At 35.6% G+C, this 19289-nt stretch overlaps 3 protein-coding genes across 3 annotated transcripts; 1 reads left to right on the top strand and 2 right to left on the bottom strand.

The window, feature by feature from the left end:
* Nucleotides 1–5550: 5550 nt before the first annotated feature.
* LOC133705920 (putative clathrin assembly protein At1g25240) lies at nucleotides 5551–7077 on the bottom strand. The gene has a single exon (XM_062131367.1). The coding sequence runs from the start codon at nucleotides 6773–6775 to the stop codon at nucleotides 5636–5638; it is 1140 nt and encodes a 379-aa protein (XP_061987351.1). The 5' UTR covers nucleotides 6776–7077; the 3' UTR covers nucleotides 5551–5635.
* Nucleotides 7078–8409: 1332 nt separating this feature from the next.
* LOC133705066 (uncharacterized) lies at nucleotides 8410–9497 on the top strand. Its single transcript, XM_062130161.1, has 3 exons — nucleotides 8410–8539; nucleotides 8723–8920; nucleotides 9014–9497. Exons 1-3 carry the CDS (start codon nucleotides 8510–8512, stop codon nucleotides 9275–9277), a joined length of 492 nt encoding a protein of 163 aa, XP_061986145.1. The 5' UTR covers nucleotides 8410–8509; the 3' UTR covers nucleotides 9278–9497.
* A 1397-nt stretch (nucleotides 9498–10894) lies between these two features.
* Nucleotides 10895–18472, bottom strand: LOC133705554 (IAA-alanine resistance protein 1). The gene is made up of 11 exons (XM_062130822.1): nucleotides 17777–18472; nucleotides 17526–17609; nucleotides 17340–17389; nucleotides 16514–16565; nucleotides 14741–14866; nucleotides 13593–13849; nucleotides 13067–13219; nucleotides 12788–12895; nucleotides 11383–11484; nucleotides 11248–11292; nucleotides 10895–11162 (listed from the first exon to the last, which is right to left on the bottom strand). The coding sequence occupies exons 1-11, from the start codon at nucleotides 18081–18083 to the stop codon at nucleotides 11010–11012; spliced, it is 1437 nt and encodes a 478-aa protein (XP_061986806.1). The 5' UTR covers nucleotides 18084–18472; the 3' UTR covers nucleotides 10895–11009.
* Between the last annotated feature and the right edge of the window lie 817 nt (nucleotides 18473–19289).

Below are 19289 nucleotides of genomic sequence, written 5' to 3' on the forward strand. Positions count from 1 at the left end.
TATCTAATTGTTTTCCTTTCAGTTGCTTCAGACTATTCTTTCTTTCCGGTTTAATGTCACACTCTTCTCCTTGTGGTTTAATTGAACGAGAAAGTAATTATGGTGTGGTTTTGATAAATATGGAATTGTATTTATTCCTCGGAGGTAACACTTACCGAATTTCTTCTGGGATTAGACTCCTAGGTTGATGTCATATGCATAGTTATCAGACCCGATCCGGTAGTTGACCCAGTAAAATGACTGGGTCATGGGTCTTATGGGTTGACCCGGGTCAATTCGGATCAAGAACAAAAACACACATTAATATGGTTCTTTTGACATAAAATATTACATTAATATAAATGCTAGCATAATTAACAAGAAAATATCACATTAATACATGTACTAGCATAATTAATTAGCATCAATAGATTAGAAGGTGCATTTATCTTCAAATAAACAAACATTTAACATAATTTAAAGATAAGGATAATAAAATAACAAGTTGTTCTAGAGATATATAATTTAACATAATAGATATAAGGTGACAACATTAAAACTCTAGTTTGCATTAGAATTTATAAATCAACATTTTAACTTCATTTTGCATTAAAATCCATAAATCAACATCTTCAGTTGCATAAAGAAAACAAAAGATTTTAAAATATGTTGAACACTTAACACTAATATAATTAAAGAAAAAAAATAGTAAAGTATAAGACCTCATTGGAATAACCACACTTTCTCTACACATCTTTACTTTGGTTGAATATAGACATTGAGTTCTTCAGTGTCCATAGGAGCAAAATTTAAATCAAATACCAATGGAATTGAGCCAACCTCATTAATGCCTATTGAAACATCATCATGCTCTTGTGTATCTTCATCATCACAGTCATCTTCAATCTCATTTATATTTATCAAATCTACAATTGAAATATACTTAATCAATAAACATTATAGTCATGACACAAAGTGAAAGATCAAATTTTCCATTACCTTCATTTAAAGTATCTTGAATAGTCATGGTTGATAAATCACGACGAAAGATCTCCACTTCTTCAGTTGTTAAAGATGATGGATCATCTTCTACTATCCAATTTTCAGTATCAGAAAATGCCTCAAAATTAATTGGATCATAATTCCGTCCTTTCCAATAATTTCTACAAAATCAAAGTTAAGGTACACAATATAAGTATCAATGATGCTATGTAATAATATAAATAACTGAAGAATTAGAGAAAAGAAAATACTTTTGTTTTAATCTCAGATATAATGGACATAAACTAGGTCATTAAGTCTGTGATGCTCCAATCGATTTCTTTTCTTAGAGTGAATGTGCTAAAAAATACTCCAATTCCTCTCGCATCCTGAAGAACTATAAGTTTGACTTAAAACTCGTATAGCTAGCTTTTGGAGATTTGGAGCACAAGTTCCATACAACACCCACCATTCATCTATATACAAAATTAATAAGTTAGATTATATCAAGATAATATTTTTAAATTACTTTGAATATGAAAATAATAATATACCTGGAGGTAAAAGGGTGCGATCATTTTTCACAGACACTCTACTAAAGTCATGTTCTGCATTCCTAAACAACTTCATTTCACCTGTAAGCTTGCTTAGCAGAATTGCATTTCCATTTGCATACTTTTCAACAACATCTAGAAGTCCAAAAATGGTGTTTATATATCTATCCATTAGATTGACATCATATTGAAATCGAAGATTCAACCAAAATCCTGCTGCATAAAGCTTCCTATACAATTGTCCATCCTATCTATTATTAATGATGTCTATGAAAGGCTGCACCTGAGTTCTTTTCTTTTGAAATCTCCTCAACATTTCTTCCTTTGCAGAATGGATAGCCTCATATAAATATCTCATAGCAGGTCTATCATCACTATCAACAATTCGTAGAACTCGAACCAATGGTTCGGTCATTCATACAATTGATGCACATTCTTCCCAAAATATAGAGTTCAATACACTATCAACAAACCTTTTTCATTTACTATCTTTAGCATATGCAGAGGAGACCCATTCTCTAGATGTCAACATAGCTCTCAAATTATCTTTGTGTACTAAAATACTTTGCAAAGTTATGAAATTAGTAGCAAAGCGAGTATGAGCAGGTCGAAGTATTTCTTTCCCTCCAGTGAACTTCCTCATCAAATATAGTGGATAACAATAATTATAAATATACTTTGTAATACTAGAAGCATGATCAACAACAGAACAAACTGATTGTAGCTTACCAACATCTTGGAGTATGAGGTTAATGCAATGAGCAGCACATGAAGACCAAAATATTGAAGGAAATTCTTCCACTAACAACTTGCAAGCAGCAACATAATTAGAAGCATTATCAGTCACCATATGCACAATATTTTCAGGCCCAACAAATAAAACAACTTTTCTAAACAATTTATGCAACAACACAGCAGTCTTTGAGGCCTCTGATGCATCTACTGTTTTTTTAAAAATAGTTCCTTTAGGGCAATATACTAAGAAATTAATTAAAGTTCTCTTCTTTTGATCTGTCCATCCATCAGCCATTAATGTGCAACCGGTTTTCTTTCAAGTTTCTCGATAACTCTCAACAAAAATCTTCACTTCATCAACCGCCTTTGCTAGGTAATAACCACGAAGAGCATGGAAATTTGGTCCTTTATAACCAGGACCCATGGTTGTTATACCATCTATAGCATGCTGATAGTAAACAGAGTTTGCAGCATTGAATGACACACATGCATCAATCATCTAATGTTCTATTTTCTTTCTATTTTCCATAATTTGCAGACGATTGTTTAACAACACCAGTGATTTTACTCTTTCCTTTATTGGCAACCTTCGGTGGTAACATTAGCTTATTACCATCAGCTTCAACAACAACATCGTCATTATCATCATCATCGCCTTTACAATCATCTTCTAATTGCTAATCATCCTCTCTTCATGCTCTCTTTGTTTAGCATTATATGGATTGAAATATGCTTCCATTTCTCTAGCTCTCCTTTTCTTTTCAACATTCCCCTGAAGATTCAGAAGCATTTGATGACGAACATCCGGAGGACATTTACGGCATTGTTCCACTTCTCCTTTAGTTCCAGCTAAATGTTGCTTGAATCGATTAATGCCTCCACCCGCAAAAACTTTGGCACAATATAAGCACACTAACTTGGTTTTCTTACATCCCACACTAAGTTCAGGAGCTTCTCTGTAATGACCCCATGCCAAATCTGTTTTTTCTCTTATACCACTTGATGTTGATATGGAAATTGAAGGTTCAGATGATGGAGTAGTTGAAGGAGTGCTATTTGAAGTGCTAACATGTTAAGAAGCCATTTTACAAACCTATAGTAAATCAAATCAAACTAACATATGTCATATATTATAATTATAAAATAAGCTAAAATGTGCTTTCAGGTGTCTTTTTCTTGTTTTGTGCTTTAGAAATCTCACAGGAGTGATGTGATATGTCATATATTATAATTATAAAATAAACTAAAATAATTGGGGAAAGGAGTGATAACAATTATTGTTCACGCCGATTTATTTCTGTTGTGGACTATGCTATTTATTTTTTATAATGTTTTTTTATTTATTTTGGTCATTGAATCTTATTTATCTGTAATTTTATCCTTTTAAATTATATTAACATGGTTTTCTGTATTGAGATTCCTTTTACGTTGCATACTCTTATACATGTGATGTGTCAAAAAAAACTTTCCGACAATAAATTAAATATCAATTTTGTGATAGAATTTTAGGTTGTAATTAAAAAATAATAATAAAAAAATTAAATTTAACAAAAAAAAAAGGAAGAAGTCCCCTTTCTCATTTTGGTAGGGAAAACTTCACTTTGCTTCCTAAAGTTTCAGCTTATGCATTTTATTTATTTATGTTGTTTTAGCATTTTATGTTCAGATAACATGTAATATTTATACATGCCTATGTATTTAACGTTTTTCTCATATATCATAAAAGTGAACTTAATTTTTTAAAATAAAAGGATTCATAGGAACTACAATACTAATAATATTATCAAGTTAAAGTTAATAGGTTCTAAATAAACGTAGTTAAAAAAAAAGCCACAGTAGAGAGACAACTTTTCCTTTTTAAGATAAACACACACACACACGCACGCACGCTTTGTGTAGATTAATTTGAAATTAAGCTCTACATTTATGAATAAAATCGAAGATACTATTTTAGTTTTTGAAAGCTATTGATCGTTAAAATGTATATTTATACGTACATTCTGTTAAATGATATATTGTACGCTCTTTATAAGTATATATCACCTGTCAATACAAAGTGCGTGCATGTGTACACTTGGGAGAAACCTGTCAGCTTGCAGTATCTGATTGTGAGGTTTCATTATTTTTGGCAGCTCGATATGGATGGATACAAATAAAATAAATTAAAAAAAACCTTTAAAATAGATTATGGCCTGATTAAGTTGTGCTTGTAATATCACACCAAAACAGCGGAGATCGCAATAGAGTGACCTTTAATTCTCAAAACAATGATTTCAACCATGCAAGTGCAGCTGCTGCATCATTTAGAGCTTAATTTGTACTCTGACCCAGTAGACAAACGAGCTACAGTTCTGTCTCTTACTCGGTAGATGAACTGGCTACAGTTCTTTGCTTTTCTGACTTCCAAGGTACCAAATTATCTTCCAAGAAAACTGCGTATCCTCTTATAGATTTTATACTCCATGAAAATGAAAATGAAAATGAAAATGCAAACCTTGAATTGATGACTGAGTTGCAAGGGAGGCAGTCAAACCCCATGTTGTGTTGGATTTTCCAGCCTTTTTAGGGTGAGTACGGAGTGTTACTGTTCTGCTAGGAGTGGAACAGGTAAGATTCGGATCATGTCGTGTTCTCTTATGAACACGACCCGTCATTTTCGTTAAATCATTGAATTCAAATTCAAATTGAATGATCATAATTTGGTTTATAATAAAAATGGAAACAATATAATTCATTCGTTTATTTCTCTCATTCAATCCAAAACATTAATTGAACTCAAAACCAATTATGAAATTTGAAACATGATCGTTTATATTTCTTTAAGAGCACGATCCAAATCCTGTGAATCTGCTTCTCACGTTGCTGGATGTGTCTTATAAAAATGGGTTCAGAGAAATTTAACTAGCTCTGCCGCTTAATCCAATTAATATCATGAGAATTATAAAATTTTATTCCCTAAAATATCATTGTGTTGATTCTGTATGAGAATTAACTATTTTCTTTTGGGAGCAGGACTCTTTTGTATGCTCATGAAAGAGCTCAGAAGTAGGAGTGCCAGGATAAACATTAAATTTCCAGCTTACAGCATCATATACATGGGAATTCACTCTTCATCTCTGCCTCTGCCCCTGTTCAGATTGCTTTCTATAACCCCACCAACATAACATTAATCAACTTAAGAAGACTATGATAATTGATAAGAGATGAAATTTCTAGTTTGATTTCCATCATTAATCTCAAAAACCTAAAATATAAAATAATATGCAACCTTCAAAAATTGTTTAGAAAAAAGAAAAGAGTATAAACAGAACTTTCTTTCTTAACAAAAACCGACTTCATTAGTGGACGAGACTCGCTGAAGGGAATATTGAGAATCTCTAACCCAACTAATAGAAACAAATAAAATCCGGTATCTCTTGTTCATGATAAACAGGTACAATGGGTAGATAATTTGGAGGATTCTCTGCAGAAGAAGTTGCTCTGAAATGAGAGGTCTCGTGATTTCCTTGAGAATTGATATTCACGTCTTCCTCAAAAATCTCCCATTTGTCTGTTACTATTGTCTTCAATCTACTGTTTGGTTCTTTCTCTTCAACAATGGCAACATCTTTCACCACTATTGCTTTATTATCATCCTCATCATTAACATTTTTGTAACTTTTCGCTTCAGGAACTCCGTTGATTATACGCTCAAGATCTTTGATATCTGCTTCTGGGATCTGTGTGACTTTAGGAACTTCCAATGCGTTGAAGACACCGAAGTTCCTGCAAAATTCAAAATATAGAGCAAGGTCCTCACCTTGAACTTTTGCCTTTTGAAGAATCTTAAAAGCCATGGTAGCTTCAAGTTTCCCAGCTGAATATATCCCCATGAGAACCCTTGCAATCCCTTTGCATATCCTGCCGTAAACATCGAATATTTCAATGATCACACAATCCATGGCCTCTGTAATTAGAACCTCTTTCATGTTGTCTGCCATTGGCTTAATTTGGAGCAACATGTCAAGCAAAGATTGCCAGTTTCTCAACTTTACAAGCTCCTGCACCATTGGTTCTTCTGTCTGATTCTGTTGTACGTAAAACAAGGCAGATCTTTGGTCTAAAAACGAGAAATAAGAGCGAATAAAGGTGTTGAAGCCCCACATTTTTGCTTGTTTTGAGTGTCCATCAGTGAAGTTTGATAGATCAAATGGCAACCTTCCGATCCTTTGCACGGCTGGGGTCTTACAACAGAAAACACCATGCATTAGCATCAACCCCTTTATGGCCACAACCCAGCTCCTCGTCTTCTCCATCCGTGTAGTGAGAGCCCATATCAAGGGCTTCAGGCTCACCGGAGATGTGCGTATCCATGTAAAGACTCTCTGGGCATTCCTGTAATCTACGTAGCTCTCATCATGACTGGTGGCCTTGATGATTGCAGCCTCGAGATCTGAATTCCGATACCAAGTTTGCCTTGATAGGCTGATGGCTAATAAGCTGTTTTGATCTTTTAGAGCTCCGGAAGCCCTTCTCCACAGCTTCATTTCCTGTTCTATTGTCCCAGCAATCTGTGTACTGAGGGCCTTTCCCTGTTTTAGGCTGTCCCTTGTGGTTCTTCCTTTTTTTTCTTTGTGATAGGTTGGCTAGCTATTTTGGATCGACAACTGGACATGTGGGGGATGACAAATAGAATATCATTTGCCATGGCCGGCCAGCCTAAGAACCTTAGTCAAGTTTATTTTGTGATGTAATGCTGTATGTTACTTGGCTAATTGAGCTGTGGAGAGGAAATTTTGCTGGTGCTTACTGGTTTTCAGAGTTGGTATATTTGACTTTTTCCTGGTTGTTGTGTCGTTATGGCCATGCATTTTGTCACATACTCCTACGCCTTTCCAATCTGGGACAAAGAAGGTCGTGCCAACAAGGAAAGGTTACATTACTGTTTAAAATACTTTTTTTTAAAGTGTTTTTTATATTAAAATATATAAAAATGATATTTTTTTATTTTTAAAATTAATACATCAAAACATACAAAAAAAATTAATTTTTCAAAAAAAATATAATTTTTTTAGAAACACAAGGTGGTAAAACATATAAATATAATATTATCTCTTTACATTTTCATGCATCTGTTTTTGATTCCTCGTTGTCCGCACTCATGAAGGAAAGACTTGAGAGGGTTTTCGTTAATTAAAGATGAGATTTGGGCCTAAGTCGAAGCGAGTGCTTGTGTGGATTAGCCCAGTGTAGGTATCATTATCCTAGCTCCATATTATAGGCTTAAAGGGCCTTCCAAATCAAAGAGATTCCCACTTCAAATAAACGAAGTAGCTCAACTTGGAGAGAGACAAATCGAAGTCTTGCACTCGTCGATCACTCCTAGCTTTCATTTCTATTCTGCAATGCTGCAGTGGAATATGCCTTGACAAAGGATTGGTGCTGGTTTGTGATCTTCCTGGTTGTTATTTTCTTGGCACGTCTTATGGCATCTTGGCATCCACAAGCAGTGAATAAGCCAATTAGCTTACACAGGAAGATGGCCAGCTGGGGATAAAAATGCAGTCCCCACCAAACCCTGTCTTTAGGTAGAGAGGAGAATACAACATGGTGTAAGGACTAAAGCGCTGCATACACAACATACAGCTTGCCTGCTTTAGAACATATGATGTTTATTACGTTGGAAGAAACAAACGTCTAGTAAAAGTGTCTGAATTAAGGCAGGCCGCTATCTCGTGCTTTCCGCTCAGTTAGCTTTTCTTTTGCTTTCACGGTTCATGTAATTTATTTCAATGAGCATCTATATCTTGGCTCAAGATATCACAGCTCATGTATGCATGTTTCACTTGCATTTCCCATCTTCTGCAAAACCAAGAAAAGCCAAAAAAAAGAGGGGTAGATTGTGATATTTTCAACCAAAACTGCCACTGTTCTTCAAAAGCAAGAAAGTGAAAAAAAGCTCTTTGTCTCTCGCTCATTGAGAGGGGGGATAGAGAGAGACAAAGATATAGTCATATAGGGACCCAATAAAGGAGGTAAAAGAGGCGAATAAACAAGTAACAAAATCAAGAAAAGTAGGAAATGGTGGGAATCTTTCTTCGTCTTTCACTGTGTATGAGATCCCACATTGCCAATGTCACCCCTCTCCCCTCGGTACTCCTTTTCATGCTCTTTTTCTTTTTCTTTTCTTTCATTTATCTGTACATTCTCGCTCCAAAAACAAACATACACGCAAAGCTAGATTTTTTGTGCCTCTGGCATGAGTATATGAACGCTTCTCTATGGGTTTGTCATGTGGAGAGGATGATTTTGTAAGTATCTTGATCTCTCCTTTTTTTCTTGCATAACAAATTGAGTGACTGACAGTTTGTTTCATCACTTATAAGCCATTCTTATGCTTAATACTTCTCTTGATATCTCTACTTTATTAGCACGCATATATAGCTATATCATCAATATGCTCATCAAAGTCGGTTCATTTTTCATTTTCTTAGGAAAAGAATGGAAGTCATGAAGTTCCGTTAATAGTTGATAGCAGAGAGACTAGAGTCAGTGGTGGCTATATGGATTTACAACATCGTCATCATGCAGTTGAGTACGAGGTCGAATTCTGGCCAGTTGAACACCCAGTGGAACCACAGGATGAAGATCGTCCTGTCAAATGTCCAATGCCAACCTCTTCTGTTATCAAGGTAAGAATATGTCCACTTTCTTGTCCTGCTACAAGAAAACACTCGTGTAGATGAATGCATTCTGACATAATAAATATCTGCTACATCTTTAAGAATGGAAGGGCGCATGAGGAGAGATTAGAGAAGAGAGCGGACGACCTACTACTACCTGCGGTAATGAACAAACAAGGCATTGTTGTGGTGGCTGCAGAGCCCCAAGTCCGAGCAGTGCGTAAAAGGCACCATACACTTACCCGTCAGGACCACCGTGTAATAGCTCCTGATCTAGCAAGGATGGCTTCACTTCCTGCTCTGCCAACTCAGAACGTCACCATTTTTCAAATGCTTCAAGAACTCGACAAGTTCGATCAGTATTAAAAAGGTATAAAGAATAAATTAGGAAACCCACATTTCCGCTCCATCTAGCTTTAATAGCTTCTTTTCAATCCATTGCGGAGCGGTAAATGAATTCTTCGTGATTTTGTATTTCGGGCCGAAAGGGAAAGAAATATCATAGATATGCGGTATAAGAAGCACTCTTATTGTACTATGATTTTGATTTTTTATATATTTCTGTAGAATGTGTCTTCCAGCCTCATTGTAGGTTTCCTTTATCATTTCTTTGTTCAGATTTGGATGGATAATTAGCATGACACTCTGCAATACCATTTGTCCTTCTAATGTGTCATCACGAGAGAGAGAGAGAGGCACCATTTTTTGCATTGAACAGAATCAACAGATGTTCCAGGCCATATGACCGGATCCATTCATGACTTAACTAGCTTTTTATGAATCCTTCCATATTCCTCAACCGGGTAAAGAACTAATTGTAAATTTGCCTCCTCAGTCTTGAAGAATTTAGCATAGTAGCCTGAGATTTAGAATCTAAGAACATCTATTACGATGTTGTTCAAGTTATCAGTCTATTGGGTACCTTTGAGGTGGACCTAAAAAATCACTACCAATGATAGTTTAGCGATGGTGATATCATCACCTTCAGCTTTATTTATTTGTTTGATCTTTTTTTAAAAGGGAAAATGATCTGATAGTGGAGTCAATTTGCCAAACAGCTGCAATCTATGATGGAACGTTGAGAATTGGAAGGAAAGACTTTGAGAATATATTAAACAAACAGATAATCATGAATTCTTCAGCTAGCAACACCGAATAATTAAGGACATTGAAAAAGCTGTCAGTAGTTGATTTTTGACACATTATGAAAGCCTGGCTGAATGCTGAATGCTGAATGGAATGAAATTTGCACCATTTTCAAACCAGGCCGCTTAGTAATCATGCGATCTCGCACACAGACACGAGAAATAAAGGCACAAAAAGGAAGACAAAAGAAATCGTTATATGCAGGATATATTCCCTTTAATCATTAATGGCATGCTGTGAACATTCTACCGCAATCATTATTTCTGCCAGTGTCCCACATTTCACCACAAAGTCTACAATCAACGATGCACTCGCCTCAGCTCAGAGGGAAGGATGTATTCCATTTTGAGAGAAACATCATATGATCTCATTTATCCCGTGATAAAGCTGAAGATGGGCAAAGCTAGAAACCTTATCCAGCAAAATTGTGAAGATAAGAACACAAGACAAATAATCATTTTACCCAAATCTTTAATTTTTTTTGAATAAATATATCCAAGTGGCATATGATTGATCTCCAGCAATCTCTAGTCTGAGATACAAAAGTACACCATTGACATCTCTTTCGCTGAGTTCCTGAAAGCTTTCAGGGAATGGGTAAATGATTTGACCCTGATATGTGAACTGGTGGGGTATGTTTTTTCTTATCCGGCAAATTTTTTTTCCAGCTTTGAAAAGGTATAATAATACAAATCCCTTCAACTTGCTAATTCATGCCCCCCTTGACCACAACTCGAAATCTGGAAGAAAAACCAGTCAATTTTTATCCCAGATGCCACAAGTAACGCCCAACTAGTGTGTCCAAGGAGGGTCCAGAGCTATAGATTTCCACAGAGGTGAAACTCACAAAAAATGAGATGACAACTAATTTTAGGTGTTAAGAAAACATCTAATCTTTTCCTCGTACTTTTGCAGTTAAGTTGGGATAGAATTACAGTGATAAAACGAATGTTCATTCCACAAGTGAGATGCATAGGGCTACAGCCATCCCCAGCACTAGCGAGGTTATGTGAACTGCTGAGCTTCTCAGCGTTGTCTTGCTATTGTTCATTTCTGCCAGGACCCCAGCAACAGCAATGTACACAAATCCGCCTGCTGTGAATCCCTATAGAAAGCAGAAACCCTTTAAGTAAACCTGAAGTTATATTGCAGCAAAAGGAGGTATGCATAACCCATCAACGGAACTTCACCTCAATCAAAGATGACTGTCCTGGGTCTTGTCCCCAGAGCAAAGCCTGGAACAAAAGCAGTCATTTTCAGTTAACTTTTTTTCCCGATATTCAAATTTATAAAGGATTAGCATTGACCTTGAAGACAGTACTCACCAATGCAGTTCCTGCTAATGCCACTAATGCTGAGAGGAAGTTGAAAAAAAGGGCTTTAGGTGCACTGAAACCAGATCTTACCAGAATACCAAAATCTCCTATCTGGCAGAAAAGGACACAGACCATTTCCATAAGAATATTATCCTAAAAATGCAAGTAAAATAACGGGAGACAATTCACTGGCCCATGTACAACATAAAATTAAGTTTGTACCACGCTTCTTCAAACTTAAAATAGAAACATAGTTGCATAGGTAGAGCCAATAGCATAGAAGCTATAAGAGACTCACAATTTCCAGTGACTATAACATGTATCTACAACGAGCCAAACATGCATACCTCATCCATAATCAATTTGAAACATGAAAACATATTAAAATTGAATTCATCCATTTTGGGGATTCAGCCTTCGCATGCACAAATGACCTACATACCTTCACCTTTACATACCTTGGCCAGTGTGTGTGTGTGCAAGTGTGTTGACAAGAGAGAGAGAGATTGAATAGGAAAGATATTCAACAGATAAATAAGCTTAACTAGAGAAGATGAAGCATGATAAGAAACAGAGGACTACAATTTCCCTGATAAACATGGCCGAACCAAAATTTAACTCATCAAGAATTGAGAGGTAAAAATAATATTCTGACAATGGATCACTTTCCATAATCATACTTGTGCAATTGAAACTCATTATCCGCTACATTCAACAAACGATGATAGGGAAAATTAGAACTATGACATTCCTAAACTGCTTTCGAATAAATATGTTCAATGTGTTATGTGGCTTTCCAGAACCATAGCCTCAACATATTACAATGTGTTTAGCACACCATCTCATGGCTTCCATCCAAGCATCATAATTTAAACAAGGACCCAAAGGCCAACCTGTAATGGGACACGTTTAGACCTTTAGGGCCACGAGGAACCTTTTCTTTTATTATCACAGATCAAGATTTGATATTAAAATTACAAAGATAAAAAAAGGGATCCCACAGGATGGAACAAGTAGAAGTCATTAGAAGCTATGTGAAGAGGTTGGCGATCATTCCAAATATCTGATTCGGGTAAGGATTAGCATGAATCCTACCTGCCAGTTTCCCTCACCATTTTCTTTTAGGATCAGTGCAATTTGAGGGGGGAAATCGCATTTGTGCATCTTCCTTTGGCAAAAATTAAAAACAAAAGGAAAAGGAAAGAAAGAGCAGCAAAACTCAAAGTAGAGGATGGATTGACTTTAGACATGGAGTAGAAAAACAGAGCAAAATAACATCTTCCTGGTTCTTTAAAGAAAGAAAGAAAGACAACTAGTACAAGCCTGAAAACCAGAAAAACTTATGATTTCAAATTATAAGAAAAGAATAGTTGGAAAGCTAAATATATTAGTGAGAAAAAAAGAGAACTCATACCTCTTGAGGAAGCTCATGTGCAAGCAAAAAAAGAGTTCTAGACCATCCACCAACAGATCCATAAAGCAAAAATGCACTTCCAAGAGCCATTCCATCTGTAAAATTGTGCTGCGAAATTGATGCATATTATTTCTAAGCACATAAAAGACCTCCCTTAAGAAAAGCCATGCGAGTAAAAAAAGTTTCTCCATTTTTCTCTCTGAAATAATTTAAACAAATAAGCAGTTTCCCCTCAAGGCCAAGCCTCAAACAAAAATAAAAAAAGGAACGCATACTTACAACACCATCAGAGATGAGATTAAGATAACCAAACACCAGATTTGAAGGTGACTGAGTATGTTCTTTTTCATTCAATGATCTAATATTATTCGCAGAGCCATCTGCAGCATCAACATCTGATTTATCATCCTTGCCCTCCTGCACGGTCTTTCTCTACAGAATACAAGAACATCATCAGATTTGATGTTCATTTCAACAATCAAACAGAAAATTTATGCACAACATATGACTAGTGACCAATTTTCTAAGATTGCATCATAAAATAACATCAAGGAAAATAAAAAAAAAAACTGGCATCAATTGTTACTAGAATTCTAAGCACCACATGTCCACAAAAACAATACTGTCTCATTTGTACTTTCGCCAATCTCTTTTCCCTGGAAGAATTTCCTGAACCTCTACCAACTCAACTATTAGGTCCAAATTAGGACCACACAGTGGCTATTAACTCTGTCAGAAATGAGGGGAGATCAATGATTAACTGCAAATGCAGAAATAAAAACGGTATGCAATTTCCCGGGATTACCTTCCGAAGTAGAGATTCACTTTGAGTAAAATTAGTATCATTTGAAGAATCATCCAAAACTTCATCAGACCCTTTCCCATCACCTTCCTTGGAAGATTTTGGCTGTGTCTTATCATGAGCATCACTGTCATCTTTCAGTTTCTTGCTGCTGTTGTGATTGTGATGGTGATGGCCATGATTCCAAGCATTAGCTCCAGTAGAATTGTCTTCAACATACCTCACCACCTTCTCTACAAGCAGAAAGAGTACAATACCAGCTGCAATAACCAATACACCACAATAAGAATTCAAGGTACTGTAACCCAATCGTAAACATGATAATAAGAATAAAAATAAAAAAATAAAACCAACAAACATGGAGGTGATCAATGAGTTTGCAAATTTTTATGATGCAAACAACACAGGACTTCAACAAGACATTAGATAGCATAGGCTATCTCACAAAGTTTTCCGTTTTCTGACCAGAGATTATAATAAAAGAACTGGTTTTCATCAATACAAGATAACACATCCCAAATTTTAATAAACATTTTCAAGAGAAAGAAGCTGACTTGAGGAGGATTCTTATGAGAGAATCAGAATCTCATCTAACCTATAACAGTAATCACCTTGTTTATTCCACTCCACATGCATGTTTGAAGAGTAGTTGATCTCTCTCAGGAGTAATAGCATTTTGAGCACATATAAAATCAGTCGCAAAACAATATTCAAACACAAGTTCAGATCCTTTTGCAGTTAACTCACAAGAATAGAAATAAATATGGTCCCCAAGAGGAGTGATGAGCATAGCTCGGGTATCCCCTGTACATCTAGATGATGGCTTTATCACCTCCTGTTTACCAAACCAGAGCTTATTTCTCCAACAACTTTATAAGGGGGGTTCTCTTGCATGCCTTTTACATGCTGAAGTAATAAATAAAATGCATACACTACAGTGCTATAGTGATATCCTACAAGAAAACATGTACTTTAATCATTATTCTGCACCATTTCCCAACACTCCTTGATGGAAGAAACAAAGACCCGCATGCAATTTCATGCATGTCCACATGCATGTGAAAGTGCTTGTGTCTGTTTGTCTATGCTTTCAAACAGAAAGAATAAAGATACCAGTGCAAAGGCATTGCGTTATGCATTTTATTACTTACCCAAAACAGATATTCCAACAGAAAGATCTTTCAAAGAATGTGAATGTGAGTGGCCATGCTCATCTCCAGCATGAGCATGATGAAAATTGTCTGCATGGTGATCATGAGAGTGGGTGTGTTCGCCACCTGCAAGACATGGTTTATTAATTCATCACAGAACTAACAAAATAACTCCTGGAATCTGAAAAATGCTGCAATGAAATGCCAATTGACTTGTGTAACGCTAAAAAACTTCGAATGTGATTTGGAAGCTGTACCGCCAATACTCGCTCTTGTCCTATACTTTTAAGTGCCTGTCCGCAATACAATATTTCTGAGAAATAGTACTTAATGCATTCACGTGCACTAAAATCAGTGCATGGAGCAGAGGGAGTACCTATCTACCGTTGCCAATTCAACAAGAAAAAGGAAATATCGTTGCCAATTAAGAAAAGATAAAAGATTGAATAAAAATATGGAGCAGAGGGAGTACCTATCTACTGTTGCCAATTCAACAAGAAAAAAGAAAGATCTGGCTCTATAATAACAACAATCTGAAATGCGGTGCAGGAGCTTTAAATTATTTATTTTATTTCTGCAATGGGATTTTTGTTTTAGCAAGAATTCACGTGACTAGCATGTGAGAATATTTGGATAGCTGGGATTAGAAGGTTAGTTTAGGAGTTCAATCTAGGCTTGATATTAGAGGTTTTATTATAAACCCGGTATAAATAATCTGTAAATCAGATTTGCAGCCATTGTATCATTAATTTTTATCAATAAACTTCAGAAACTAGAGGTTTTCTTAAAACCTAAGCTATAACACTTCGTCCCAACTTCTGTCCTACTTGTTTCTAGCCTTAATTCTGCTGCTATATAGCTGTTTTTCTTCCCACCCTACATCAAATGGTCACATGTTAGACTTACGACTCCTGGCTAAAAAAATAAAATCTCCAGTGTCAAAATGAACTGGAGACGACCTTCCAGTGTAATTTTTTTATCACGTAGTTACCTCACATAAGATTAAAAATCGAGTAAATTGTGTGTAAATTAAATGACAGTTATAGGTCGAGAGAATGAATTCAGGTGTACAGCTCCGTAATCCACAGACCCAAATCAAGACATGATATGTTCACTCACTGATAAAATGGAAACATAAGGTTCAGTAGAAAATAATCTGGGTACTGTAGTTATAAGCAAGATAGAGGACTGCTAGGCCAGCTCCACTGAGTTACTTCCAAATTGTTTTTTTCATCTCTAGGTACTTCAAAGGTAACAAAACTAAAATGTATATTGAATACTCAAGTAAACAGAATTCTGAAGGTCACATCACTTCAACGTGACTTCTGATGATCAAATCTTTGAACTAGGCTCCTGAAAACAAATAAAGCTAGCTGCATAGCAATGTAATCCTCCTTGCCTGATTTGATGGACTAAGGTGATTTAAAGATATACTATTATAGGTGGCAAACTAAGCGCCGTAAAGTAAGACTTGTACTCTCAGTAGCCACTGGATTCCAAAGAGGGTCAAGTAAGCGGCCACCAAATCATTTCTGCAAAGATACTCTAGATCAGGATGCCTCAGGCAATACAACCACACCATAAGAAAATATGGGAAATATAAAGCCAGGGTTTGTTTTTTAGGCAAGCAGAAATGACACAGAATTCCCATGATGATACGAAAAAAGAAGTGGTCTGGGATCTTTACAGTGTTCCAAGTCATCAGTTATAAGTTCATGACTTCCAAGATGCAGGACAAAGTAAAGAAAGGACAGCAGACAATCATGATCATACCAAATGCATGTGGTAATTGATGAAGAAATGCATCCCCTAACATAGCTCCTGCCTGCAAAAATAGTAAAGTTGATCAAAATGAGTCGAACCATATAAGATAGCACTCGAAGAAAGAAATGCATCCATTAACATAAAAATGCATTAACAATTCAATTTTAAAAGTTGTAACAAATGACCAAGAGATATTTAAAGAAGGATATACAAATGAGCAGGTCTTCAAAGGATACCACATGTAAATTTACTTTAGTGATGTTTTACTTTTGAAAGCTGCACTAAAAGCAATTCATAAAGTGGCACTCAGCAAAAAGTTTCTCATGTCACACAAAAGCAGCAGTAAAACTAATTTTAATGTAACAAAAAACTTGAAATGGCATCTTCTCTGCTGATTCCTGTAACATTACTATCATTTACCAACCAAAGGCGCCATCCTTCCACGGGCAACAAAATGGATTTGCTATTATACATAAATAAATAAAAAATTGATTTGCATTAGAGTTAAATAAACCATCCATAAAAATAGCCCTTCATGAACAAACTAGTATCAATGATGAGAACAAAGAATAAATGGGAGAACAAGTGAAGATAACAAGAAAATAGATTAGAACCAAGCATCAAAGATAAACCAACCATCGAAAAATATATAAATAAAAACAACTAGCATGATTACCACTAAAACAAAGTCAATGATGGAAGCAAATGACAAGTAGCAGCGATAGAAGGGGAAAAAATAGCAGATCAACACCATCCAAGCACTCAACGGAAAATATGCACATAATCTATAGACACCAATTCAAGTAAATTTAATAAAATGGTTGAAGAATCTCACCCCAAATAAAGCCAACGAATCCACAATTGCCTTGGATGGTTTTCCTTTTACTGCAATAAACAACAGATTTAGTTTCATTCATCAAAATACACTTCTAATAAAGTATAAGGCGTCATTTCTTTTAAAGACGAGAACTGAAGTAAAGAAATGGGTACATCAGTATGAATTGACAATGAAATTACTCACTAAATATGACTGGCAAGAAAATCAGGCAGATAAGGGAAGCCAAGCTCACCAAAAGTGAGCAGCCCAACGCATGTATCCAAAGACCTGGAAAGAGAGAGAGAGACCTTAGAAACATCCATGCTTTATAATGGACATAGAAAAAAGAGTCAATGTTTAAATTTATTTTCCTTTTATTGCATTTTCTCAGCTGCCAGACAGCAACGACACTCGCACAATTTCACTAAGCAGCAAAAAAAGTAAAGAAAAAATACCTAAACCAGAGAGTTCCAAACCGCGGTGGTGGTGGTGGTCATGGTCATGGTTGCCAAACCCGTAGAGTTTCATATCCTCCTCCTCGGCCAATTCCTCCGGCAACTTCGATTCAATCACTCCAGGATTATGCTCATGGTGGTGGTGGTGGTGGTGTTGGTGTCCGTGAGCGCAATCATGGTGGTGATGGTGTCCATGGGAATGTTGATGCACTGGCGATGCACAGAATTCATTGCCAAAACATAGATCCGAGCAAGATACGAGCAATAAGAACAAAGCTAACAGAATCCGTTTCCGTTTCGGCTCCATTTTAACAAAGGACAAGAAAGAAGGAAATCAAAGTGAGAGTGGTTGACTATAATTTAAAAAAAAGGAAAGGAAAGGAAAGAATGGCGGTGTGCTGGGGATTTGTTTCGGTTCGGGGGGTTTTAAGAATGGCGGCGTTTGCAGGTGCCTTCAATGGTGATGAAACAGACGATACAAAAGAAAAGCACGATTATGCCGATTATGATTCCGAATGTTACTACATCCATTCTCTCTCTCTTTATTCGACCATTACTCTGATTATTTTCTTTTTCTTTTTAGTTTTAGTTTTGTTTTCTTGGAATTATAAAGATTAAAACGGAGCTGACGCTGGCAGCGGCAGCGGCAGCCAAAAGGAGCCTTACTCGCGTGGGTTTTCACTATGCTCTACTTTTCGAGCAAAATTTTATGTTTTTTTAATTTAGTATTTAATGGTTTTTTGGTAATATAGTTTTAATTGATAATTAATTAATTTTAACTTTTTATGAAAATATAAGATTGAACAGAAATAAAAAATGTGTCAAATATGAATGATATGTTATAAGTTTTATAAAAAATACATTTTGGTTTTTAAACTTTAAAAATCACGTAAAACTATATAATTATAGTACCTTAATATTTTTTAAATTTAATTTTGATATAAAATTTAATTTTTGTTATTTTTTAATCCCTAGCTGAAAGATAAGAGAGAGAGGTCGTCGGATTATAGCGGTAGAAAAAAGTATCGTTGACATCAATTTAGGCTACCAAAACAGATCATATTTGTGTCAAATAGTTCAATTTGATTAAGGGATGTCATATTAAGTGTTTTTTTTTTACATTTAAAGCTCATAAAAAAAATATCTAAGTTCAAGTTGATTTTTGGTTTCGGGTTGATTTTAGTTTTTTTATATTTGTTGAGGCAATATATAGGTTTATTACGGTTTCGACAGTATTTTATAGGTGTTATGGGTCAAAAATGGGTTGAAAACAGGGTTTTGGGTAAAATTACTTAAGTCCTGATTTTAATATGGGCAAATCAGACAACGTGTCGCCTGAGTTTTTTTTCAAAAAAATTAGGGTGGAGACCCCATTTGCAAACAAAAAAAATTAAGGGTTCAATCGTGTGGCCCTGCTAGGTAGGGGTGATCAATTTCGGTTCGATTCTATTCGGTTTTTATCAAAAAAAAGTAACCAAATAAAAAAAATTAAAAAAAACCGAAACCGGTTCAA

Source organism: Populus nigra, chromosome 10 (assembly GCF_951802175.1).
Source record: "Populus nigra chromosome 10, ddPopNigr1.1, whole genome shotgun sequence".
Classification (NCBI taxonomy): domain Eukaryota; kingdom Viridiplantae; phylum Streptophyta; class Magnoliopsida; order Malpighiales; family Salicaceae; genus Populus; species Populus nigra.

Bases quoted from the DNA above. Each gene is read 5' to 3' on its own strand.
- LOC133705920 (XM_062131367.1), bottom strand. From the start codon at position 6,775: ATGAAGCTGTGGAGAAGGGCTTCCGGAGCTCTAAAAGATCAAAACAGC.
- LOC133705066 (XM_062130161.1), top strand. From the start codon at position 8,510: ATGGGTTTGTCATGTGGAGAGGATGATTTT. The intron at 8,540-8,722 runs GTAAGTATCTTG...TCATTTTCTTAG, and splicing joins CATGTGGAGAGGATGATTTT to GAAAAGAATGGAAGTCATGA. The intron at 8,921-9,013 runs GTAAGAATATGT...TACATCTTTAAG, and splicing joins CAACCTCTTCTGTTATCAAG to AATGGAAGGGCGCATGAGGA.
- LOC133705554 (XM_062130822.1), bottom strand. From the start codon at position 18,083: ATGGAGCCGAAACGGAAACGGATTCTGTTAGCTTTGTTCTTATTGCTC. The intron at 16,566-17,339 runs GTGAGATTCTTC...CTATTTTTGCAG, and splicing joins ATTCGTTGGCTTTATTTGGG to GCAGGAGCTATGTTAGGGGA. The intron at 11,485-12,787 runs GTATGAGTTCTC...CTTTTCTGCCAG, and splicing joins CACATGAGCTTCCTCAAGAG to ATAGGAGATTTTGGTATTCT.